The 26,727-nt window shown below is 47.6% G+C and overlaps 2 protein-coding genes across 7 annotated transcripts; one reads left to right on the top strand and one right to left on the bottom strand.

Moving 5' to 3' along the window:
• Positions 1-2,163: 2,163 nt before the first annotated feature.
• On the top strand, positions 2,164-7,015 carry LOC311422750 (parathyroid hormone/parathyroid hormone-related peptide receptor-like; the record flags this gene model as incomplete). The annotated part of the gene is made up of 13 exons (XM_084496101.1): positions 2,164-2,241; positions 2,982-3,087; positions 3,481-3,591; positions 3,697-3,821; positions 3,973-4,067; positions 4,416-4,593; positions 4,788-4,941; positions 5,096-5,156; positions 5,752-5,818; positions 5,952-6,046; positions 6,192-6,333; positions 6,421-6,462; positions 6,659-7,015. 13 exons carry the CDS (start codon positions 2,164-2,166, stop codon positions 7,013-7,015), a joined length of 1,611 nt encoding a protein of 536 aa, XP_084352227.1.
• A 2,882-nt stretch (positions 7,016-9,897) lies between these two features.
• Positions 9,898-26,718, bottom strand: DDX42 (DEAD-box helicase 42). Of its 6 annotated transcripts, none has more exons than XM_084496174.1 (18): positions 26,635-26,718; positions 24,851-25,087; positions 24,019-24,169; positions 23,344-23,405; positions 22,557-22,593; positions 20,873-21,022; positions 20,506-20,610; positions 19,731-19,850; positions 19,094-19,270; positions 18,484-18,612; positions 17,558-17,657; positions 16,812-16,859; positions 16,157-16,254; positions 14,916-15,192; positions 14,071-14,297; positions 12,655-12,765; positions 12,151-12,252; positions 9,898-11,503 (listed from the first exon to the last, which is right to left on the bottom strand). In XM_084496174.1, the coding sequence occupies exons 2-18, from the start codon at positions 25,069-25,071 to the stop codon at positions 10,793-10,795; spliced, it is 2,826 nt and encodes a 941-aa protein (XP_084352300.1). In that variant the 5' UTR covers positions 25,072-25,087; positions 26,635-26,718; the 3' UTR covers positions 9,898-10,792. The 6 variants fall into 6 exon arrangements, with proteins under 6 accessions (XP_084352300.1, XP_084352301.1, XP_084352304.1 ...); XM_084496175.1 differs by having other exon boundaries at positions 26,669-26,704; XM_084496178.1 differs by having other exon boundaries at positions 22,557-22,966; positions 26,635-26,682.
• Between the last annotated feature and the right edge of the window lie 9 nt (positions 26,719-26,727).

Here is a 26,727-nt window from a genome sequence, read left to right as displayed (position 1 = left end):
AACTGAAGGGCTCAGGGAAGATGCACACATGAGCAGGGAGGTCTCCGGCTGTAAATACTGAACCCCTTTGTCCCATAAGGCAGAAAATTACCCTAGAAATTAAATTTTGAGCATGGCAGCTTTCCAAGCCGTTTTAATTCCTAGAGTAATTTTCCATCTTCTGAAAAGAGGAGGGGAGGGTGTCCTCCCCCTGCACCCAGAGCCCTCACTTTGGCCTCTTTTTTGCCAAAATGCTGCTCAATGCTGAGCTGCCGCCAGCCGGGTCACGGGGGTCTTTTGGCAGGAGGAAGCAGCTGAAAACTGCTGGGCAATTTGCTGTCTGCCCTCGTCTCACGGCTGCTGGAACGGAGCTGGGGTCTGGCGGGGCTGCGTGCTGGGGCTGGGTGGGTGTCATTTGCCATGATTGCTTTCCCCATCTCTGCATAATAGAGCAGGCAATTTAGCAGAAAACAACATGTTTTGCTCGCTGCAAACTCGGAGTCTGGGTCAGGTTTCGACTGGGGGGGGAATCAAATCACCCCGGAGCTTTGCTGCCTCCCCTTCAAGCAGCACCCGTTCCCAAATAACCCCACCCGAACCCCATCTGCACCCCTTGGGAGCTCCTCATCCAGAAATTGGCACCCAGAAGAGCCTCCAGAAAATATTGATCCTGCAATTTAGCTACTTAGCCCTTTTCTTGCCCTAAAAGTCCTGCGACGTCCTGATTGAGCCCAGGCTGGGGTCAGCACCCACACAGCGCTCGGGCTGGGGGCTCAATAGGGCCGGGGTGATGGGCAGCTGCCAAACCTGCCCCAATCCCTCATTTACAGCTCGACGAGGCAGGGGAAGTGACCCCAGAGGCTCGCTTTCCTCTCTGATTTAATCCGAGCCAGCAGCACCTCCTGGGCACTCTCTCCAGGATTTGCTTTGCTCTTGCAACTCTCGGCTCTGTTTCTGCTCTCTGCAGGAGCTGGCGAGGCCTGACCTCCAAGCAGTGGGGAGGCTCCCGGTTAGGACCAGAGCAAGCCCCCCCCTGCCTGGAAAACCCAAAGGGAGGCCCCAGGGGGCTCTGCCCCGTGTGGGATTTTGCCATTTACGGAGGCAGCGAAAGCTGCACCCAGCCACGGATTGCATGGGTGCAGCACCGGGCTGGGATCTTGAAATTCCCAGGGTTTTCAGTGGGGGTTTTGAATTTCAGCCTCATCCCACTGCGGGCAACCTGCTCAGGGAGGGAGGACGCCCTGCTTTGTGCCCCCATTTCCCCAGGGGGATGGTCGGGATGCTGGGGGGACACGAGGTGCCCAAACCAGTGGGGTGGTGGGAACAAGCCAGGTGTATGCACGATCCCAAAATGCAGGGGCCACCCTGGGGGGTACAGGTGATGAGGGAGCTGCAGCTCCTCCACCCCACATCCCCTCTGGGCATGGCCCCACAGCGAGGTCCTGCACAAGCACCGTGGGTGTGTGTCCTTTGGGGCGCGGGGCTGACCCCACTGCACCTCCCCAGCGTACGCCCCAGCACCAGGAGAAGGAAAAGGGTTAAAACGGCGTCTGCCTCAAAGACATCCCAGCTCCAGCAGCGAAGCAGTGAGGATGCTCACGTGTGGCACCCTCTGCCTGCCCACCTCCAGCCACTCTTACTGGGATTTCTCCCAGTTTCCCGGCTCCTCGGGACCAGTCTGCAGCTGGGGGCGGCAGGGGGATGCCGTGACAGCTGACAAATGAAGCCACCGGGCAGCGAGAGGAGTTCTGAGAGGAGGAATCTGCCTTGACTGAGGAGGATTTTAGCACCTAGGGCTAAGCCAATAAAGCTCTGCCGTCCCCATCCCCACGGGAATTGTTTGCTCTCGCTCCGGGAGCTGCTTAAAGCAGACGCGGGGAGCGAAGAGGAGCACGCGAGGTGGGGGGAGACCCTCACGTGTGGCAAGCCCGCAAGCATCCCATAGCCCTGCCAGGACCGGGGCTCACCCCGAGCCCCCAGGGACACGCTGTGCCCCTGCTGCCACCTCACCTCGATGGGGACCGTGGCCGGGAAGGCGCTCGTAGAAGATGCTCGGCCTCGCCGAATGCGCCGGCTCGCTTTGTAGCCCGTGGGCTGGAGGAGATTCCCAGTGCCTGGACGGCTGCACCCAGGTGAAGTCTTTGCTCTCTGCATCCCTCCGTCCCTGAGGATCCCGGCCGGACCATGGTGGCATCGGGCTCCGGGGGAGGCGTTGTGGTGGCCCTGCTCTGCTGCTGCCTCCTGAGCTCTGCCTGGGCTCTGGTAAGTCTGCGTGGCCCCGGGCTCCTCCGGGCCCTCCTCTCTGCTGCCTTCAGGTATCGCTGATCACCTCTGGGCAGCCCACACCTCCTGCCTCTGCATTCCCCTAAAAGCTTCTCAGCAGAAGGACACCGTGATGGGATTTGATTTGATTTGATTTGATTTGATTTTTTCCATTTCTTGCACGTGCCCCGGGCAGGGCTCGCAAGGGGCTGGAGGGACCCAGGTGAGTTCTGGCTGTGGGGCTGGCAGTAAGGACAGAGCTGAGGGCACCCATGGCAGCGCCTCTCCCAAAGCACCCCCCTTGCTGATCCATGCCTCCCCAGCCCCACTGTGTGAGCACCCAGCATCCTGTCTCCTTTTCCTTTCCACAGCTGCTGGTTTGCCCATCCCAGCTCCGAATCGCTTCCCTTATCTCTCTCTCTTCCCATATCACTTAACTCTACCCCCAGCTGCCCACACCTGGCTCACCGGGGACAGCGCAGTGCTGCGAGGCTGCGGCGCCTTCATTTCGAGCCTGGCTGCCCTGTTGTCTCTGCCCACCTCCTCCAGACGCACTCCGGGCCTCTCTGCTTGTTTCTTGCTCCAGCTTTGGCTCATTTCTTACCCAAGGATGCTCCTGTTCCATGCAGGAGGGTGCAAAGAGCGCACGGAGCAAACCTGAGCCAAGTTGCTGTTAGGCACCACTGGCCAAAGCCCCCTTGTGATGGGGGGGGGTCCTCACCCCACTTTTGTCTGGGCAGGTGGACCCCGATGATGTGCTCACAAAAGAAGAGCAGATTTACCTCCTGGTGGAAGCCAAGGAGAAATGCCAGAGGGACATAAAAGCCCAGCTGGAGAAGATCAAAGGTAGCGTCCTGACCCTGAGCATCGGGGGGCAATGCCGGGTCTACATCATGGAGAAAGCTGTCTCCTCCGATGGCAGCAGGACGGGGCCAGGGGTACACAAAGCTCCTGGGGACCACAGGGTCCTGGAATGGGTTTCTGCAGCTCCTGGGTGTAATTAGAAGCTAATCAAACCCTCGCACTGATGAGCCAGCGCTGGCTGCACTGGGCAGCCCCATTTGCAGCATAAACGAGCTCTGGGATGGGATGGGATGGGGATGGGATCGATCCCCCTGCTCTGCAGGGTGATGGCAAGGTTGTGCAATTCCTCACCTTGGTCGGGGGCCCAGGGAGGCCAGAGGCAGGACGAGGCGCTGTTTGGACACGGGGTGCGATGTGCCTTTGCTCCCTGGCCAGATACCAGCTGCCTTCCAGAGTGGGACGGGATTATCTGCTGGCCGGAGGGCTCCCCCAGCCAGGAGGTGGCTGTGCCCTGCCCCGACTACATCTACGACTTCAACCACAAAGGTGAGCGCTCGCAGCCGCACCTCGGGGAGCCGCCTGCACCCAGCGGGGGTGCAGATGGGGCTCCCCTGGGTTCTGCCGCTGTCACAGCACCGGCCGCGTTCCCAGGTCATGCCTACAGGTACTGCAGCGCCTACGGGACGTGGGAGATGGCTCTCAGCCTCAACAAGACCTGGGCCAATTACACCGAATGCGCTGTGCTCTTCTCCTCCGAGAGCCGGAGCCGCGAGAAGGTGACCTTGCTGGGGGTGGGCTGGGGAACAGGGGAATGGCCGGGGCTGGGGGCTCCCCAGAACAAGCTCTGCTCCTCCTGTGCTCTCAGCCTGGAGGCTGAAAGGGTCCTGGGCCGTGGGGTAGGCATGGAGCAGAGCCCTTCTCTTCCAGGAGGTGTTTGACCGCCTGCACCTGATGTACACCATCGGCTACTCCATCTCCCTGGCCTCCCTCATCGTGGCTGTCTGCATCCTCTCCTACTTCAAGTAAGGAGGAGCTGAACCCCATCCCCGCGGGGGGGATGACCATGTCTCCATCTCCTGCACGCAGCCCCAGTGGGAGCAGCCCCGCGGGGCACTGGAACCACCCCAACCCCAGCACAAACCTCAGGGCATTTCCCAGAGCCTCCCAACACGTACTGGTGACCAGTACAACCAGCTCCTCGCTCCTGGAGGGGGGGGGAACCCCACTCGCCCCCAGAGCTGCCCTATGTGCCCACGGGGGGCTGGCACTTTGGGGATGACTTTCTCCAGGTCCCCCTTTGCTTGGTAGCCCCCACGCGCTGAGCTTTTTGGGCAGCCAGGGCCGGGCTCGTGTCGCACCCCTCTCTGTAGGCGCCTGCACTGCACACGCAACTACATCCACGTGCACCTCTTCACCTCCTTCATCTGCCGGGCGGTGAGCATCTTCGTGAAGGACATGGTGCTCTACTCGGCCAGCGAGACGGAGAAGCTGCGGGAGGACGACTTCAAGGCAGAAATGGGCTCCTCGCCGGGCCAACGGAGCCACCTGGCAAGTGCTGCACGGAGACCGGGGGCAGGAGCAGAGGGAAGGGGGATTTAGGAGCCCTGGTGTAAGGAGATGTAGGGCTGAGACACTCGGGGTGATGCCACCGGGTTGGGGAAGGAAAAACCCCGAGGAGATGCAGCTCTGGTGGCCCGCAGCTTTCAGGGGAGGGTCTGATGTGGGCACCTCTCTGCCCGCAGGTCGGCTGCAAGGTGGTGGTGACTCTCTTCCTCTATTTTCTGGCCACCAACCACTACTGGATCCTGGTGGAAGGTCTCTACCTGCACAGCCTGATCTTCATGGCCTTCCTCTCCAACAAGAGCTACCTGTGGGTCCTCATCATCATCGGCTGGGGTAAGCTTGGACCCCAACCCAACCCCACGGGGAGCTGGGGCGCTGAGCAGCACCGAGTGCCAAGATGAGGGCAATGGGACATAGCTAGGAACCGATTCTGGCTGCAAACCTGGTGTTTCAGCTCTGCTCCTCACCCCGGTTCCTGTCCCTCCAGGTCTCCCTGCTGTCTTTGTGTCTGTCTGGGCCAGCGTCAGGGCATCCCTGGCGGATACGCAGTACGTAGCTCCTCCTGCACCAGCAGTCTTCTGGGGAGGGAAAGGTTGGTTGCAAATGCTAGCAAGAAATCTGTGGGCACCTGAGCTTCTGGAAATGCAAAAATTCTGAAAAGAACAAGAGGAGTCAACATGCATACAAGGCTTGTTCATAAAATTGTCGGTCATCTAGACCAGTAATATCTTTGTTCTGCACGTGGAAGGAAGCTGGATGCAGCTTTACATCAAAAATTGATCAATAAATGGTGCCAAGATGAATACTAAAGGGTATGTCCTAAAGTTAAGATTTTAAAAAAAGAAAGACCGCAGGACTTAGAGCAGGAGGTTTAGACAAGTTGCTCTCAGGAGGGTTCAAGTTAATTTAAAACTGATTTGCCACACCATGAGGGTTGGGGGTGCTTGTAACAGGGCTGCTGCTGGGTCAGGATTTACCCAAACTCCGGATTTCTCCCAGCCAGGCTCACTCGGAGGTGGCAAAGAGGTGAAGGGTGGGAGGACGGGAGATGGGGACGGTGGCTGGGGGGGACAGGGACCATCAGCCAGCAGTTCTCACCAGTGACTGCCGGCATCTCCAAAGCTTCTTCACCGCTCTCTTCAGGTGCTGGGACCTCAGCGCGGGGAACATGAAGTGGATTTATCAGGTCCCCATCTTGGCTGCCGTCGTGGTGAGAACCCCATGGCTCCACTTCCCCACCCTTTCCAGGGAAAAGGGACTGGGAGCCACCCAGGGCTGCTTGCTTGCGGTTGCTGGGCCGGGTTCCTGCAGGCGACAAACCCACGGTGGGCATCTGTTGGCAGGTGAACTTCTTCCTCTTCCTCAACATCGTCCGCGTGCTGGCCTCCAAGCTCTGGGAGACCAACACGGGGAAGCTGGACCCCCGGCAGCAGTACAGGTGAGTGCTGGCAGCAGCAAGACCATGCCCCAGCCCCGGGGGCTGAAGCTGGAGCTTCTGCAGCAGCTCCAGCACCTGCCCTTCGCTGGGGCACTCGGGGCTGGCTGGCAGGTCCCAGCTCCCCGCCCCGTGTTTCTCCTCTCAGGAAGCTGCTCAAGTCCACGCTGGTGCTGATGCCTCTTTTCGGAGTCCACTACGTGGTGTTCATGGCCATGCCCTACACCGACGTCTCCGGGGTGCTGTGGCAGATCCAGATGCATTACGAGATGCTCTTCAACTCCTCTCAGGTGCGTCGCCCTGGGGCTGCCTGCCCTGCTCCGAGCGATGCCCATCCCGGCTCAGGACTCAAAGCCCACCTCCGTCTCTTTTGGCAGGGTTTCTTTGTGGCTTTCATCTACTGCTTTTGCAACGGGGAGGTAAGTGAGAAATGTGAGCAGCTGAGCTCTGGGTCAAGCCCCTTTAGGGTCAGTGACTTTAAGCCACAGCCCCCAGCTTGGGATAACTGGAGGGAAACTGATTCATCACTGTGGGAAGGGAAGGAGAAGGGAAGGAGAAGGGAAGGGAGTTTTGCTGGCTCTGAGCACCAGCAGCTGTCTCCGATCCCTCCCTTAGGTGCAGGCAGAGATTAAGAAAGCCCATTTTCGGAGAAGCCTGGCGCTGGACTTCAAGCAGAAGGCACGTGCCACCAGCGCCGGGGGGAGCTGCTACTACGGCGGGCTGGCCTCCCACGCCACCACCAGCTTCAGCATGAGCCTCGCGGGGCGAGCGGCGGGGAGCACACAGCAGCGCGGGCTGCTGCTCCCAGCCCGTACCAGCCTGCCAGGCTCCATCCCCGGCTCCTTTCCCTCGGACTTTTTGCCCTGTCCGACCCAGGAGATGAGCCAGAAAGCCTGCGGGGAAACCACCGGGGACTTAGACGTGGATCGGAGTCACCCCAGCCTGAACAAAGAGCTGGAGACGATGCTGTGAAGTTAGCGGCGCGTCTCCCAGCTGGACTGGTCCTCGTGCTCTGGGCTCCCTTTGTGCTCGTGTGTGGAGCTGGGGCAGGGGTCAGCAGCTGAATCAACACAATTCCCTCTGCCTCACAGCCAGCATGCAAAGGGCCCGCAGGCTCCTGTTCCTTCTTGTACCTACCTGGCCTAAAAACGAGCTGGTTCGAAACCTCCTCTCCTTCCACGCGCAGATGAGTGGTGTAAGCGATGCCTGTGCATGCACAGCCTTGAATCACCACCAGGACACAGCCCTCCAGGCCCCATCTGACAGCCTGGAAGATTACTTCAGCTCCAGCGTGTACAAAGCTGAGCCAAGGACAGTGCAGCCCTGAAGTCTGCCTCCCCTCCTTGGCAGTAATTCCTGCATTGCGCAGCCCGGGGCTGGCAGCTCACCCTGCCCTCACCTGCACCCCTGCATAGCTCAGCGGTGCTGTGACTGCTCCCAGGCGCTGCTCAGACACAAAAAGGGGGCATGGAGGCACCGGGACACCACGGGCTGAGGGAGGCAGACCGCGTGTTACAGCCTGGGGAGGGCGCAGCAAAATGCCTCGGTCCCCTGTGATCGTGTGGAAATGTGGAGACCACAGCACGCCCGAGCCTTGGCCCTGGGGTCTTTTTGCAAGCTAGTTAATAAAGAGACGTTCTGCAAGGCTTGCTTCCATCCTCAAACTTCTTTACGGTCTCAAATGGTTACGGGAGGAAGCAGAGGGGGTGAAGGGCTGGAAACCCAGCCAGGTTCACGGCCAGCCAGCTCTACCCTCACTGCTCATCCCTCCCAGCTCCCTCCTGCCCCTTCTGTGGCACACACAGTGCCTGGAAAACCTCAGCACGCAGCTGGGAAAAGGCAGTCCCGGGGATATTGCGATGCCCTGCGCAGACAATTCACTCAGGTGGTGAGGGAGGGGGGTGGGGGTGGCGATTACAGTGTTGTTGGGAGAGGGGGTACATACACCAGGTGAAGTTACAGGGCACGTCGGTGGTTTTTTCCTGCTTGAGACACCTTCCAAGGCAACAATTTTATAATAAAGCTAGTGACAGAGAACTCGTAACTAATCCTGTGCATGTGCAGGGCTTTCTGGTGAAAGTCTCAGGTGCAAACTGAGCCACAAGGATTAGAAATCACTACAGGAACCTGCAGCCAAAGGGCCAGGAGACATCAGGGCAGGGACGAGGTTTCCTGCTCTGGAAGATGGCACATCTGATCACCCCCAGACAAGGCAGCAAGTGCCCCACTCTGGGGGACGGGAGGCAGAGGGGGCGAGCGATGCTTGAGCAGAGGCAGGAGCAGGGTTGTACTTCCCAAACCTGAGCTTCCTGTAACTGATTTGCTCAGCGGGGTTGTGCTCCTGCCTGTTCAGAAGAAAGCACAGCCAGCCCCTGCAAGGAGAGGTTCCCAGTCAGGGTAGTTGGCATGCAGCTCACACTGCTACCTTGTTCTGCGGAAAAGGAACCAACCCCCTCCTGTATCTAACGGGGACCTGTGAACTGACATTTATGGCTCTCTGTCACCGATCAATATTTACTCACTCCATTCTCCGGGGGCTCCTGGTAGCTGAGAGAGGGGTGAGGAATTTCAATCATCCTATCAGAACAGCAGAGGGATGCATTAAAAAGAAGGGGAGAAACCCACGTACAGAACAGTTCCTGGTGGCAGCGACCTGAGACCAAGAAAGGGAGGGAGCAGAGGGCAGCTTTAGACCACCAAGCTATTTTTTGGTTTTAAAACTCAAATCTTTAATTGTGCTGAGTGGTAGACACTACGTGTGATAAGGAAAAAGGAACCCAGCAGTGGCTCCTAACCCCCTGCCGCATATGCCCTGGAACAAGACATCATCCTCATCTTAACACTAAATATGCTGAAGTCTCCAGTTCTACAGAGCTCAAATCAGTGCAAAGAGGTTTCTGCCTAGACTGTGATTAGATAATTCAAGTGGAAGCCATTCTAAAACCTGTGTTACAATTAGACAGTGAGGGGGCCCAAATAATCAAATTATTATTTATTAAATTATCAGTTTATTCAATTATCAAATTATTATTTTTTAAAAAAAGTTTATGTCTTAACTGAAACCAGGACACATGCAAGTCAGCTGACAGGACTGGGGCTGAGCCCTCTTTCCAGCTCTACAGTGACTCCAGGAAAGGCTGGGAGAAGCAACGTGTCCTGGACTGCACACCTCCACGCTGGTAAAATGGAGAGAAATCTATTCCCCAGCAGGCTTTGAAGCTAAAATACGGTTTTCAAAAGTATGGAGTGAACGACGCTGAGAAAAACCACAGGAATTATTTTCTAAACTACAGTCCAAAACTTCTGTTCAAAGAAAGGGAGGCAGTCAGATCTCCGGCCAGATAAATCGCTATCCAAATGCCAGACCAGCCAAAGGAAGAAGTAGAGAACAAAAAGCACATGCTAGGTATTTTGTCCCAGTAATAAAACATTTACTAGAGCAAGCAGAAAGTAAATGCACAGCTGATAAAGAAAACATCACAATGTCACAAAAAACTGACAGTTTCTGATACTTCTCTCAGTAGAAACAAGACAGAGGTGGGTGCTGACATGTTTCAACAAAAGAGTTCTTCCTTACCTTTATGGTGCAAAAAAAAAAAAAAAGTTAAAAAACAGGTAATACACACAATGAGTTAAAAACAGTCAAGCAAGATTTTACAGTTTTAACTACGTGTCCAATATGGGGCGAGATATTTGAGCTGTTCCACTCCATCAATTGCTTTACAGGTTCTCCCTAAAGGCTTCTGAGCAGCAGGTCCCTGAATTTCTGAATGAAGCCTCTTCATTTAGCTTCACTTCATGGGGGGGAGGTGCCAGCCTTTGATTGCTGTGGCATATCTACATTTTTTTTTCCCTTTTCTGTTTTTACTTTGAAGAAAGCAATCAGCCCTCTCATAACAGAGGGTGCATAGGCACAGCAGAGAGACAAGATTGCTATGCAGGCTTCCACCAAAATGAAGGTTATTAGGAAAGAAGTTTTTTTTTTTTCTTTTTACAAGGAAATAAAATACTTGGGGCAATGGGATTGGTGTACTGACCACAAAAAAAACAGGGAGTTCATCCTTCACTATGTGTGACGTCGTGGTTAACTGGGCTGGAGAAGGATCCCTTGAACAGCTTCATAAGAAATTAAAGAAAAATCAACTTGCTCCATCCCCCCTTCAGCAACGTCAATTAATACATTCTTAATTGATGGGGAGAGACAGATGGGCCAATCTGGAGGCCAAATTATTTGGGGACAGAAGAATATGGGAAAAGAAGAGACTGGAGAAGAACTCACCACACTGAACAAACTGCTGAAAGATTAAAGTTAAACAGGTGGGTCCTGAGCATCTCCAGATGAACTTTTTTTTTGTTTGCCTTTTTTTTTTTTTTTTTTTTTAAATGTGAATGCTGGTTAAGAAAAGACTACCTTCAACAGTTTCTTAATGTTCCAAGGACATGAAACAGCTTCTTTCTTGTCAAGAAGATCTGTTTAAATCCAGCAGAGTCACTTGAGCACTGAATGTTTAAAAGCAGAACCCAGGGAGCTTTATCAAAATGATTTCTCTTTGACTAAGCATCGCATGTACACATCATTAGATTGAATCTGTCCGCAGATGTACCGGCGCAGACTTCCACGGGGAGTTCTCACGGTTTCCTTCTCCTCCCCCAGCTGCTCAACAACCAGTTACCAAAAAACCCAAGAAATCCTCTGGAAAAAGACAACACTACCTGCACTGATTCCACCAGGCTGCGAAGCACCAGCCTTTAACTGTCCCATCGACTCTTCTTACGTTTTGGGGGCTCCGGGACAGCAAAACCATCTGTCTTGTTGTCCCGGCTGTTGGCATCCTTCCTGTTCTCACCATTCCTGTTCTCGTTGTTCCTACCCTCGCTGATATTCCTGCTCTCACCATTATTGCGATTGCCACCGCTCCCGTCAGTGAAATGCCGGCTTTCAGCGTGGCGATGGTTGTCGCCGTGCCGGCCCTCCCCGTGCCGGTAAGCGTCACTGTGGCGGCCCCCTCCTTCCCCGTGGCGCTGCACGTCGTTGTAGCGACCGCCACCGCCCTCTCCCCGGCGTGGGACCTCGTTGTGCCGACTGTTCCTGCTGTCGTTGTATCGTTCTCTGACAACGCCGCCGCCGCCACCACCGCCACCAGGAGCGACGCCGGTGCTGCTGATGCCTTCTCGATTATTGGTGCTGGCATTCGTGGTGTTGTTGTTGTAGCCCTGTACTCCGACGCTTGGGAAGGTGGGAACGCTACTCAGATTCCCAGTGCTGGTGAAACCTGGAACACCCTTGGCTGCTGCGGCAGCTGCAATCGGGCTGTCGGGATTTGCAGAATTTTGCTGTGCTGAACTTGTTGGTACTGAGTTCAAGCTCCCAGCACTAGTCCAGCCACTAGCACCAGCAGCAGAGCTTCCAGTCTTTTGATTATTTAAGCTTGCAGCAACAAAGTGGCTCTTATACTGAGACTGCCAGAAAGAGATGGAAAGAAAAAAAAGAGCATGTTTGCCTCTACACTGCACCACAAAACACACAGTCATCATGCATATACAAGCCTGTCTTGAACTCTGGGGAACCCCTAGTAAAAAGAGTTCCTATAAAAAGTCAGTCTTGGAGCAATTACATTCCTGCCGTGCTTATGAACACAGAATTAGTAACGGACATCTGCTACCAGACCACAGAAACAACGGAACTCCTATACTGCGGGGTTAATTTTCACACTCAAGAGAAAGGGTTTCTCTGTTCCCTGCTTCTTTTGTCTGCAATTACACTATTGCTGCTAAGCAACTTAAGTAGGATCAAGCCTAGGAGCAGAATCCAAAAGGGAAAAAGAGCAAACAGGCAGCAGAAAACAAAATAAGTTTGGCACATTCATGTTGTGCAGATCTGTTCAGTGCAGCCTGCGTGCTATTCTTCCACTTTGAACTGCAACGCTGAGTGCTCCTGTTGGATGACACACGGCTGCAACTACCAAACTTAACTTCCCTGAAGTCAGCAGGGTTTCTGCACTCGAGGGAGGAAATAAAAAACATTTTGAACCATCAGTAGTAAAATTTTTCCACGTTATTTCCTTTTCTCTTGAGGTAGAATTTGGAATACAAGTGACTGAACCAACCTGAAAAGCTGCTTTCATTGCTGTAAGTCTGTCGCCCATTGCCCCAGAGGATGGCTTATATGCTTCGTAGTTGCTCATCACACTGTTGTTGTTTCCACGGTCCTAAGCAGAAAGACAAAGGACAACTGGAGAGATTTATCCAACCCAGACACTTTCAATTCAACACTTCTCCAAACTTATCTCTACTCTGCACTCAGGGAATATACCCACTAAGGATCACAAAACTCCAGGAGCACTGAGCAGTAGCACAGTTTTGCTCATGATCTTGAGGATGACAGAAAGGTAAAGGTGCAGGAGGTCTAAGCAACGCACTATTCAGCGGTATTACCCCATTTCCCAGCTCCCTGCAGTACAAGCAAAACCGAAGTGCAGTCAGGTGATAAAACCAAGGTAAAATCAGATAGTTCACAAAAAAAAAAAAAAAAAAAAAAGCCACAAGCTGGTCAATCCTGAGTTTAAAAGTTCCAAGAACCTGTAAAGAACTTCTTCAGCATCTCTACTTACAGAGCTTTCTGATCCCAGACCAGGACGCTCGCGATATCCTAAGCCACCACCACCAATATTCAGCTTCTTGCCTTTTCCTCCTTTGAAACGGGATTTCCGGAACCATGGATTCTGTGCAAAAGAAAACCAAATGCTTCTCAACACAGGTAATAAAAAGTTTGGTAAACACTGGTAATGAGGCTCAGAAAAGAAGGACTTTGAGCATTTCAAAAAAAACCCCACCCCAAAACAATACAGTTTCCCAATCCACAACACAGCCATTGCAAAGGGATGGGACATGGCAGACTACACTGCTTTATAGTTAAGTTGTAGACAGTCCTGTCATGTGGGTCTGAAGCTTTTCCTACAAATGCGCCTTATAACAACTAGTTCTACATCCTGAGTTCACATACATATTAAAGTTTTGGGGGTTTGCATTCTGATAAACCCAGGAATAAATGCAATCTCTTATGCCGTTCATTTGAGAGCTCTGAATTTGTTCATGTTTGGGTTTTATTGATTTAGTCCATTGCCTGGCTAAGAAGAAATGAAGTTCTGTCAGCAAAACTTACTGCAACAAGCAGTGGCTAGGAAAGGGCAGTGCAACCAGACCTCCTGTTACCAGGATTTTAAATAATAGCTAGCTGCACCTCTCTTTATATCCTGTAGTTTGTTCAAACCTGAAGAAGCCTTTAAGCCAAGCCATTCAGCTTCTGATCTCTCATACACAGCCTCGGAGCTGTGCCTCACAAACTTTGTCACTTCTGAAACTGCTGCCTCTGTGCATCAGAAAAAATATTTACTTCTAGCAGCTCGTGTCTAAGCTGCTGGGTGAAGTCACAAGCTTGCTAATCCATACTTGAAATGGAAAATTACCAAAAAGCCTTTGCTCCTTTGCAGCTACATGGGCAGCAAAAGACAAGAACTTAATGAGCTGACAAGTACAGAGGCATAAACACAATTGTTTGAGCAATCCATCAGACCTATATATAGTAAGCCTGCCAGACAGCACTGCCAAGCAGGTAAAATGATCAAGCCACAACCAGTTCACAAAGTGAAAGTTCCCTGTAATCAGCTTCTAGTTCAGCTTACAACTAAGCTGCATCTTCTAGGTACCTGCTCTTAATGCGTATCAAAAATCTGACTAATGAGATAGCAGAGTTGGAGTGGTTTGCTGACACCAGACAGTTCTTAATTTCCTAGTCAATGTTTTACCCCTGAATAGATTATATGTTGCAGTCCAAAATCATCTTGTATTCTGCATTCTTTTAGAGGCCATAAAAAGACCACTAGAAAGCCTACTTAAAAACAATATAGATTCCCAAAAGTTCACTGAGAATGTATGATGGAGCCAGAAACAAGCTCCGAACTCCTTATTTTCTCACTCTGCTACTCATGGAAGTAACCTTCCTCTACTCAAAAAGTTTTGCTTTGTACCTGCATTGCTAGATCCAACAGCTCTTTGGAAACATGTTGATTAGCACCTTCCAGATTTCGGACGAGATCACCAGCGAAGTTACTGTCCTTGGGAGTCAACAGAGTGTAGGCAACTCCCTTCTCGCCTGCTCTGCCAGTACGACCAATTCTGTGGGTGTGCGTGTCTATGTCCCGAGCCACATCGTAATTGATCACAGTCTTGATGGAAGGAATATCTAACCCACGAGCTGTAATCAAGAGCAATACAGTGGTAAGTGTGATTGGCCTGGAGGAACTCAAAGCAACCCCATCCCTACCAGCACATCATTCTGTTCCAGCATAGGAAAGGAGTTCTCACAGGAACAGATCCCTGTTAAGACACCCTTCATACACCACAACTCTTTGCTACCTTAAGTACAGCAATATCACTCATCTCCAAGCTCACAGCATTGGAGATGGAAGATCTCTCTTCAAATGACTTTTATTTCAAGTGAGAAAGATACAATGAAATCCATTCTTTGTTCAGCTAAACATCTGGGTACAAAAGGTTTTCTAGAGAAGGCTTCAAGTGCATCCATCTCCTCATATAAGCACACATAATTTGGCAGCTGACTGATGAATAGCAACTACTTCCTTAAGAAGCAGTTTATTTTCTTTTTGTATATTAAATAATATACCTGTCACCATAACTCGAATATCTCTAGAAGACTTTAAAAATGTAACCCTTTGCTAACACTACTTCTGAAAAACATCTGGAAAACTGTGTCCAGCAGGTGTAGAAGCCAACCTTGCTGCCTTCCAAAGTGTATTAACCTTTCTGCTAACATCTACAATTTGTGGCTTTCTAAGAAACAGCTCGTACATACCTGCTACATCAGTAGCTACCAGTATCGGGATCCCTTTTTTCTTAAATTCTGAAATGACTTTATTCCTCTCACTCTGGTCCATGTCGCCATGAAGCAGCCCTAGATTATGATCCTCCTGCTTGAGGTTATTAGCCAGCTCTTCTGCATTCGCCTTCTTGGTGACAAAAAGGAGAACGCTCCCAGAAGACGTGAACTCCACGAGGCGTCGAGTCAGCCAGTTCCATTTGCTAGGGCCAGAAGGGAAAATCTCCACAATTTGAGTAACATCTTCATTTGCCTGAGGAGGGAAATAAGACAAGCCACAATGCAGTACACAAAAGACAGTATTGCAAACAAACACAGATAGCAGAATTAAATCAGGAATTTAAACTAAGTGTGAGAATAAAATATACAGAAGAGCAGGGGACCAACATCCTCCTTTGAATGAGGTTTCAGTTATCCCCTGCTTGACTAATTGCTGACCGCTTTATCTTCACTACACAGAAAAGGCAGGGGTTAAGTGAGCTACTCTTTGATAAATCTGAGAGGCAAACTGCAGTCTTTGACACAAACAGAAACTGACTGAGCAAGGACAGCTGCTTTTTTCCTTAAGCAAAGTTTAGAAGAAAGAGCCTCCTAGAAAGGCAAGGCCTCAGATAGCCATTCATTTTTTGTTATGGGATACCTCACAACCCTGATCGAAAAAAAATAAATGCAGAGAACTGGTTGAAAGAAGAATGTTCTGAAGTCATTTTGTGAAACTTCTCAACAGTTTGCATATATTCTGTGCAAAGTTTCTTCACAGCAAGCATACATCTGCCCGCTTCATTGACTTACTACCAAAGCATGCTGCTAGTTCACCTGCTACTGTCAAGCAAGTAGAGATCAACATTCCCACAGAAGCCAGCTGAGAGACATTACAGTCTAAGTTGCAAATCCTCCATTGCAAAAGCTGTAATTGCCCTATTTATATTTTTGAGACAAAGCAAAAGGATACACCTATTGATTCAGCCTAATAAACAAATCAATCACTGCCTTAATGTTGTTTCACTCCTAGGTGAAACCCTCCCATCACTACAAGATTATTTCCTGGCAGAAAGCTCAATAAAATAAAATGAAATCAAAACAAACCCCCCAAACTATTTTTTTAAACACCAAGTATTTACTCTTAAATATATGTGATGAATACTGCAGCTTAACATAAATTTCAGACAACAGAATGATTCATTTCTGTGATTGTGTCAGAAGTAAGGTGGAATTACCTCTCCAATGTCTCCCTGCACAACTCGAATTGGGTCAATCAGAATATCTCGGGCCAATTTCTCAATCTTCTTACGGAAAGTGGCACTGAACAAGAGGGCTGAGAGAAAAAGAAAGTGTCTGAGCTCCACGAAAAATAAATCTTTTTCAGAATTATGAGAACACTGCACAGATATTGTGAACCTGTATGACTGTGCTGTATGTCAGGGATCTAAAGCTACGGTCTGTTTTAGCAGTTCTAATGAAAATTATCAATCACAGTGACTATTAGAATACCTCAAAGTAGAAATATGTTTTATGGTATTTGAAATAGGGTATGAATAATAGGTGGCACTGCTGTGAGCCTTCTTTTCTGCCAGTTTAGAACACAGGATCTCAGAGCATATGAATATTAATTCAGCTAATCATCTTTTCTCCGAGTAAAGTCTGTGGAGGGATTACAGAGTGATGAACAGCCTGGTTAAATGCTCACACTTCACGAGCAATCCCTCCCACCAGCCCACAGAGAATACCACCACTGGAGTCCTGAGGAAGTCTCACTGCACGGCGGTGTCAAGAACAAGAAATCCAAGCTCTGCTTCAGATTCTTAACTGGCAGCCCACCATATAGCCTCCTTCATCTCCCAGTACTGTATTTTGAAACTTGCTTATACTCACTCTGTCTGTCAGGACGTACGTGGCTTGCAATTGATCTGACCTGATATTCTGGAAAAGAGAGAAAATGCTCTAATCAACACTGTTTGCTCATTAGTTAGTGCACTAACTCAGAAATGCAACTACACTGCTTTATTTAACAAATAGCCACAGAATGAATGAGTGTCTCTCACTTGATACTTAATTTTACTGTGACTTCCTGGTGCTCTTTGCTGCACAATGAAAGTTCATTGAAATTTCCTTAAGGAACTTTCTTAAGGTTCCTTGAACTTCAGCAAAAGTTCCTTTAAGCAAAGATCCTAGCTGACTCTGTGCACACTCTGTACATCTCACAAGTGTCTCTCACTTTGGGGTATTACAGCACTGCCAATTTTTTACTGTGTCCCATGATTCCTGGACACATATTCAAAGTCATATAGATCCGAATGACTAAACCTGATCCAAGAAAGCAGAAAGTTCTTCTAACACCGCTAGTTTGTACACACGGAATTAAAGCACAGAAGTGACTTACCCAAAAGCTGTTCACCAATTCTAAGACAAAAATCAGGCTTTTGGGAATTTGTTCATCAACAGGGCTTTGCTAATCTCTTTATACCAACAGATAATAGACCTTTAAATATGAGCTTTGTATAGAAAGAATTTCCATGATGTACTAAGTAGAGGAAGCTACTGGAGCTATAAGCCGTCGTATTAAGCTGGGAATCACACACTGCCGCTTTCCAAAGCTTTGACCTTTGGTCAGTACATACCAAAACCCATATCAAACATTCTGTCTGCTTCATCAAACACAAGGTAAGTGACTCTTTGAAGGTTTGTAGCTTTCTTTTTCACATGATCAATCAAACGACCCTGTGGAGAAAAAAATAAAAAAAAATCACCTAACTGCTTTTTATCCTCACTTACCAGAGACAGAACAAAAAACATGTCAGGGCTTCGGTCTAGAAGTGTTAATATCCAAGTCATAGAAACAGATTCCTAAACCTCTCATGAAGTATACATGACTAGATTAATTTTATGACTAGTTTTTGAAGGATATCAGTGCTGAGACCCTAAAATTGCCGATTTCTCATTTTGACTTAACTTTAATTGTGAATTATTTAATTCCAACATTGTTGGTGCAGGAGTTCTTCACGCTTTGCTTTTTTTGCCCAATACCCCAATAAATAGCCACAATAAAACTTCCTCCAACAATTACTTGCTCAGTTTTGCCTAAATTTGTAACTAGTTTTTGCAGTAAGCAAAAAATGAGTTGAGAATAACGCTCATTTAAATCACTGGCTCAGCATCAACACCCAGTCAATGCCTCAGCTCTTCAATATAACTGTTACAGGCACTACTCTGATTCAGGAAGATGTCACTCAAGTTCAAAACATTCTGGGAATTTTCCTCATAAATTTCAGACTCAGCAATCAGAAGCTGGTGTTGCACAGAACTGACACTGATTCAAGCAGGTCTTGCATGCTACTCTGTTTCCTCTTGTAAGATCATACCTAATCTCTTTCAATTTCTCCTGGGACAGAAATCATCCCAGTTTATTTAACATCTGGTAACCTGTGAAGAACCTGGATTTTCACGATCAGAGAACAAATTCTGCATCACCAATGATATTGAGAGATCTGTCTCAGCTCCAGTTACACAACAACAAAGCATGTATTATGAGCAGACAGGTACTTACCGGTGTGCAAACAACTATCTCTGCCCCCTCCTGGAGGGCTTTGGCTTGTTCCCACATGCTTCCTCCTCCATACACAGCTACTGAGCGCAGATTATACGCCTTACCAAAGCGCTTACATTCAGAATGGATCTGAGAATTTTAAAAAGGACACAGTTCAGGTTAGAAGGATCTGAGAAGATACACCTACCACGGTAATGGAGCCCAGCTCCTGCAATCCACTTTTCAGCTATCAGCTTCATTAAATTATTCAGAAATCCTCAAGACTGAACGCTCTAATACTTGTGGATAACTTCCATTCACTTACCTGGGAAAGCTATTTAGGCATTCAACTGCAATTTAAGCTATTCTTTTATACATACGATTTGTGGTAATGGATCCACAGTACTCTCAATACTTAAGAGTAACACGGGAGAACTGTATAAAAGTGATGATTTAAAGTTTGTCATGATCCTTAGACTAAAATTAGTGTGAGGATTGTGAGCTTACAATGAAGGCAGGTGCAGAGTAATTTTTTCAAACAGGTTACTGAGGTTCTCTGGTAACTTCTGCACAGAATTCTGCCTTCTTCTGTAGAAACACTGTATGGTACACATATTTTCTAGACACTCACCTGTTGGCAAAGCTCTCTGGTTGGGCATACAATCACTGCAATGGGACCGTCCCCTGGTTCAAGCTCTTTTTGATCCATGATGTGAATCAACATAGGCCAGATGAAGGCTGCTGTTTTTCCACTTCCAGTCTTAGCTATCCCAATCATATCTCTGCCACTCAGTGCAACTGGAACACCCTAAAAATAAGGAGATTCTAAACCCATATTATGCCCAACTTAGCATATTACTGTCCTAGATAGTAAATGAAAACCCAGATAAAAAAGGAATGCATGTTACAGGGGTCTCAGAGCAGCATACGTAGATTCATACACATCTTTATTGCCAAGTCAGATCTGAATTAGTTTGGTTTAAGGGCTGGAAGTAATTGCTGTATTACGTTCTATACAAAGTCAGTGTTTGGGCACAGTACAACATTCCCAGGATATATTTACATGGCCATAAATGCATCCTGTCCAGCTGTAAGAATGCTAAAACCAAGAAAAATAACAAAGCTATTTACCTAGAAAAATCCAAATTATTCTTCTCTGCGACAGGTCTATACAGGCAACTAGAATTGTATACACCCTCATGCGCACCAGGGACCTTTGCATGCATTCTGTTAGCTTCGTTTAGATGTAAGAGAGTGACAACACTCACCTGGCACTGTATAGGAGTGGGCTGGGTATACTCGGATTTCCTAATTTGATGCATAAGTTGCTCATCAAATCCAAAATGAGCAAAGCTACTGCCAGGTCTTGGAGGAGCAGCACCGGAGACCTTAGAAATAAAAACATATCTTTGTTCATGGAAAGCAGTAAGAGAAAACTGAAGAGATCTATAAAAAAAAAAATGAACAAAGCTATCTCTACCTCAAAAAACTGCTTTTTATTTTTTTAACAGACCTAAGTATAACTTAGTGCAAACTCCATATGTGCCGTGTAACTAGGTCTTTCAGATATAAAAAAAATTGCATAAGTTGTCAATCAACACAAGCTACTAAAAATTATACCTACTTCCTTGTAAAATTTATCTCCTTCCTCCCCCAAATAGTTCCCTTCACAGGAAGTCACCACACTAACATGTCTCAAATGGCAAAAAAAAATAAATCTTGAATATAGTATTTCCAGTTTCAGTTCTTAGCTCTGTGGTTCTTTAGTACAATTGCAACTATACAACTGGCAATTTTGGGTGCCCAATTTGAAAAGCCCAGAGATGACTTTCAAAAACTGCTGAGGAAAATCAACCTCCTTTAAATCAAAGTCACTAAAAGTGTCCAAGAGGCTTGGTATTCAAAACTTGCAATTCCCTGTCAAAATCTTCATTAAAACTGCTAAGACAATTAGAAAGAATGGGAGTTAAAATATATATATATATATATATATATATATATATATATATATATATCACGAAGATAGTTCTGTGACCTGCTTACCCGGAGATTTAGCTTATGACGTAACTCCACCACTTGCTGCGGGGTGAGACTGGTGATCTCCTCATGCTCATCATAGAAATTTTTTTCAAAAGGTGGATATTCAATCTGCAAGGTAATTGCTCAGTTAGTCCAAGACTCAAGATTCTCTCTGTGCATCTAATTTTGGAAGGAAAGTTTTCAGAAAAAAAGTTCTTAGCTGTCTGCGATAACATTAACTTAATAGGGAGCAATTTTAAGGATCTTCAGTATGACCCAAGTGGCACAGCAGTAAAATATTACAACACTGCTTCATAGGGAAGGAAGCATATTTCAATCCACTTCCTAGCTACAGTCCCTCAGAAGGAATAGAATAGAGTAAGCTTCCTACCTCTGAATGGTCAATAGGTGGAAGGGGATCAATGATTTTTTTGGACGGTGCAATTGGGTTCCCATCACTGTCATACTCGAGGTTATCCTCTTCCTCTTCTTGTACCACACCAGCAGTAGGGTTTTCAGCCATGTAGCGAAAATAAGCTTCCTGCAGCAAAACATATCAGTAAAATTGCATACAATAGGATGCAAGAATAGTGCCACATTTGTTTAAATGATGTACAAAGCTAGATGGTTTTTGCTTTCACACACATCATTGAGAAACAGAACATTCACTAGAACTAGTTCTTCTAACAAATACCAACAGTTATGCCCAGAGAAAGGACAGTAAGAAGACATGAAGAAAACAACTACAATGTTCAGGTAGACCACAAATGCTTTTTTTTTTAAAAAAAAAAAAAAAAAAACAAAAAACAACGAACACAAACTTTTCCTCTTACAGATCTGCTTAAGAAATCCTTCCCTCAAGACTTGTAATGCTTTAACAATATAAAATTCTATTCTTATTTCCACACAAACACAATACAAACACTGCAGGTTTTTAAACACAGAACACAATGTTACTCAGCATATGCTGTTCTTTTTTTGTTAAACAAACTATGCCAAAGATAGTTTCTCCACTTCTAACTACACTCGAGAAATGAAAAGTCAACAGCAAATGGGAAAGAAACTATTTCAAGAGTCCTTCAACACAACCCCAAGTTAGCAATCACTGTCACATGCTATCCTTACAGCTCACAAGGAAGTATGCATCTCACAGAATCCCATTTAGGTCTCACTGGCACATCACGACATTCTCATGCAGAAACACCAGTCTCAATTGATTTTTAAGCAAAGATTTAAGACCAGATTTTTAAAGCAAGGTTCAATTACAAAGAAGTGTGTATACCCATCTGTTTGTTTTTTTTGTTTGTTTTTTTTTTTTTTCATTCACATGGCCAATCATTGCTCAGTCATTTAGATATGCATGCAACATACTTTCTGAACAACCGTCTGCAAGCATAAGTTAACTGTGCTCAGACTTCAGCATGGCTACACTCACCAAACTGGAAGCAAAGACCTACAAGCCAGAGAACCCTTCCATGCTCTGCTTAACTACAAGTATCATGATAATTGTTAATTAGAGAGACATTTTGAAATTAAGCCTTTCCTCTTTGCTTAATATTTCATTATGGTGATGCCTACAATCCTCAGTCAAAACTGGAGCTCCTCTGAATACTAAGAGCAAAAAGTCAGACTCTTGCCCTAAGCAGACAAACTGTGGAGGCTATTTGCAGTGAAAATTCAACAGCCTCTCAGTGGTGTTCCATATTAGTTGATTCAGTTAATCTCAAATTTGATGAGACCCTCAGATACTGAAAAACCTGTAGTACAGGAAGTTGAAATTCAAATTGACAAAAAAATCTTCTCAAATGGTAAAAAAAAAAAAAAAAAAAAATAATAATAATAATAATAATAAAGAAATTGTCTCCTAATATTCTTTTCTTTTCTTTTTTTTTTTTTTTGGTGAAACACCTAGAGCGGTGGAGACAGGAGGGTAACCACTAGAGCTTCCTGCTGAATTGTCCGGGTACTGTGCATGACACTGGAGTTTTGTTTGTACCTAGTAGTTACACATTTGGGGAGGGAAGATTAAAAAAACAAACAAAAAAAGAAGATAGAAAGACTGCGTAAGAACTCACTTGGTCATCTTCCTCTTCAATGTCATCTCGAATACCCCTGGAAAAACAAGCGGAGAAAAAAAAAACTTCCCTGCAAGTGTTCCACATACTCAGCTCCACACTTTGATTTGATTAGTGCTGATACTTTGTGGAAGATACAACGCTAACAACTCAGTAACATTCATAATCCCAACCCATGGATTTTTCACATTTGGTGCCAACCATAACAGCGACCCTGCAAAGACTTCATTTTACTTCTATTAATGAGACTGAAAGATTAGGATTCCGTCTTCCCAGTAGAAGCCACATCAAAGATCATCCTGGTCTAAGCTCTCGATGCTACCAGATGTCCCATAAGTGAGGAGCAATATGAGCCAGGAAGTGCAAATCCAGTTCAGGACTTCCCCAGGTGGTCATTTGGATCCGGTGTTCTGTTTCAGGACCATGTATAATCTGATCAACCCCATGCAATGCAATGCAAGTTCTATCAATGTTTCTGACACTTATTTCAAGAATCACAATTATTTCCCTTGGTCAAAACAGATAGACAAGTTGCAAAAGCATAAATTGCTTGAATTCTGAATTTAGTAATCCCAATTGTCACCCACTACCTAATGTGTCAGCTTTACAGGGAATGTCTTAAAACTTAGTTCAAGTTTGAAAAAGCCTCCAGCATCTCTACTACTACAGGTGCAGCAGCACTGTTTCATATTATCTACAGAGCAATGAACATGAACAAAATACATTGGAATTTTCTTAGCACCATACAAGACACAGGTAGGAATGGGAATTACAAGAAAGAACTTACTTAGCATTCTTTTTTTCCTTGTCTTTATCTTCAAGTCTCTTCATGTCTCGAGCAGCTTGATCCTAGCAGGTCATAAAATTGTGGCACGTTAAAAAACATAACAAGGCGATAAAAGGTGGAAAGGAAAAATTTTTCCTATGTAACTAGACCATCATGCTACAGTGATGGTACTTTCTGGACTAAACTTTTCCTTGTTCCATACACTAGTAACATTAAACAAATTCTAATTCCTTTGAAATTTATATATTGTAACTTTGTGGCAGTGCTGTTGAAAAAGTATATTCTCTGCATTCTTCTATCAAATGCTGTGATAGAATCCAGCTAACTACAGAACTGCAGCTAAGGAACTGCTCCTGATAAACCTAAAAGATTTCCATTCAGGTTGTGAAAAACACATAAAATGTTAGCTTTGTATTCAGAGACACACAAAGCTCTTTGTGGCATTGCCTTGGCAAACCCAAAACACTTCAATAGTTAAGCTACTGTAAAGTGTATCCGCTACATCCCCATTTAATTCACATTTAAGTTCTAATTAAAATATCGTCTTAAATAAAAATCAAAAGCTAAGGGACATTCTGAATGTGACTGCCAAAGCCACGAGGAGCATTTGCTGCTCCCAGCAGGAGAGGAGCACTGCCACAGAACTTAACAAACATTTCACAAGCCGGGTCTTGCCTCCACTTCAGCCATGAATGCCTCCAGAGGATCATCGTCGCTGTCAGAGTCTGCAGATTTGGAATGAAACTGCTGGCGAGTAGGGGAATTCTCCGCTGGAATGTATGGCAAGTCGACATTGCTGTTATCTTCCTCTTCGTCCTCAAAGTACCTGAAAAGAAACAAACATTGGCCCAGTCAGGACGGAGCCTACAACAGCACACTCTCCTTCACTGTTTTTGAGTTGAGTCAAGCTTCCCATGCAGAGATGGATAATAAAAGTCAGTGCGTGTACAGGACCTGCCACTAAAACGCTTCCCTTGTGAAAGGCACACAGATTTACCCTAATTGGCCCCAATTCCAAACACAACACCTCATGCAAAGTCTCGGTTGTACCAGAACATGAGATTTGAGCGGTCTGAGGCTCAGCTGAAGGATGCTCTTAGGGAGAAGGAAAGCTAGAGGAGGAAGGGAGCTCTCCAAGAGTTTCTGTAGCATCTCACTGTCTTTTACATGTATTTAAAGGCAATGAAATATTGCTGTTCTTATTTTATAGGTGATAGGCTGAGACAGAGAAAGTGTAAATAAGTCCAGGGACACATCAAACATCTACCCAGGGACGGGTAGCAGGGACGGGCATTCCTGCAGGCGACCAGCTCAATATTTTTGATACTATTTCAGTAAAGCCACTGGGGTTCTGTTACACCACCACGCAGCATTAAGGTATTTACTCCTGAGCATGCTGTTCTAAATAACTGAACCGCACAAACATCACGGGTACTTTCCCTGACCTTGGGAAGTATAAAACACCACAATCTAGAACTAGAGAGACACAAGAAATAACCCTACTTACGCGTTCTCTTCATCAAAATTTGCTCGCTTTGACCCAATTTTGTAGAACGAAGGCAGCTGTGGAGGTCCCGATTTCGCAAATGCAGCAGAGGAACCGGCTGTTCCAAAAGCACTATGAGACTGTTGAGAAAGCTTGGGCTCCTCTTTCTTTCCAGGCGTTATGGCAAATCCACCAAAACCAAAGCCTCTCTTTGTACCAGGTCCACCTTTATTCCAATTCATGGTGCCCTCAATATACCTGTTAAAACCAGAACAGAGACATTAATGCCCTTCCTGCTTCAGGCAGGAATAAACAATCGTGACCGTTCTTGAAAGTGGGTTGTTTTACTCATGATAAAGAGACTTGGGAAACGTAACCACAAAATTTTGATCCATTTCCCGAAAAGGATTTGCAAGTACAAGCAAACCCACAACTTGGAAAAAGAATAAATCAAAGAAGTTGTCTTCTAAAATAGATCCCATCCCTCAAACCCTACTTATGCATAGGTTGACAGGCTTGTTTGTTTTACATTTTACATTTTTACAATGTAAGACAAACAAACCCAAAGTCAGAACCTGGCACAGCAGGAGGAACAAGAGATGAAAAGTCAGCTCAGTAAATATTTCTGCATGCCCATGCAGTGTTTCCCATCCCCAAGTGTTTCACGGCTCTGTAAATACCACACTACAATCCAGACATTTCTAGAAAAACAGGCCCAAAGAGCACACAGCTCACCACTTTGTTGTGAGACAAGACACACTTCTGCCAAAAAGTTAGCTCCCTCTTCTTCTCAAGCAAGTGTCTCTAGCCATCTATTCGTGTTCTCCACTCCAGTCTTCTGTTAGTTGAAGACCCAACTGATATACTAAGATTTACGCTTTTCATTCCAAGTAATTTAATTATTTCATCTTCATGGTCAAGTCAAACGTTTAAGGCTGCCAAAAAGAACACGACCCACACTGCTTCCAAATGTTTTGTAATTTGACAGCCCAATGGCTACAAGACTTATTGAAGGAATCCTCGCATTCAGCAAGAGCCCTCCAACGAGATCAGAACTCACTGGCAAGAGGAACTACTTCAAAACAACCTCACAGCCAGCGCTGCTGCTGTGCCCTGGGCAGGACGTTTACCAGCCTGGGGCTTGCTCTGTAGGGCTCAAGGCTGGAGCTCACAAGGAGGCTCTGGGGAAGTGTTTTTTGGTTCTCCGTGGCAGAGGCTGGCTGCGACACGCTGTTCCTGCACAGGCACCTGGTGCAGCTTTCACACCTGACACGGATACGAGGCCAAAACGCATGAGGAATGGATAAAAAAGGGGGAACTTCGCAGCCCTGGTGCTGACAGCACAGCGGGCACCCCTCCGAGTGACAACACCCGCGTCTAAGGATCCATCCCCACACACTCAGCACCTTCCTTTCCCCCAGGACCAAAAAAGAAACATTTCCTTCTTCCGTTTTGTGCCTAAACCCCCCCAAAACCGCGTCAACTCGCCCACGGAGCGGTGACGGGCGGCGGAGCGAGGCTCTGAGGCCGCTGGGGGGGAGGCAGCGACGGGGCTCGGAGCCCCCTCACAGCTCCCCGGGCTCGGGGCCCCCCCTCAGGGCGCTTCGGGGCCCCCCTCACGGCGCTTCCCGCCCGCCGCGGGCCCTTTGTGCGGGCCGGGCCGGGCCGAGGCCTCCCTCAGCGGCGCTGGGCGGCGGCCCCGCGGCTCCCTCGGCTCCCTCAGCGCCTTCCCGTGAGGGGAAGCCGGGCGGGAGCCGCCCCCATCCCCGCCGGCCCCACTCCCCCCCTCCCCGCCCCCCGCTCACCGCCCGGCCCCGCGGCCGCCGCTCCCCCGGTTACCGGGCCGGGGGCGTGGAGACGGGACGCGACGTGCCCACGTACGTGCGTGGCGCGCTGAC

Source organism: Aythya ferina, assembly GCF_964211825.1.
Source record: "Aythya ferina genome assembly, chromosome: 23".
NCBI lineage: Eukaryota > Metazoa > Chordata > Aves > Anseriformes > Anatidae > Aythya > Aythya ferina.
This window is presented reverse-complemented; position numbering and strand designations above follow the sequence as displayed.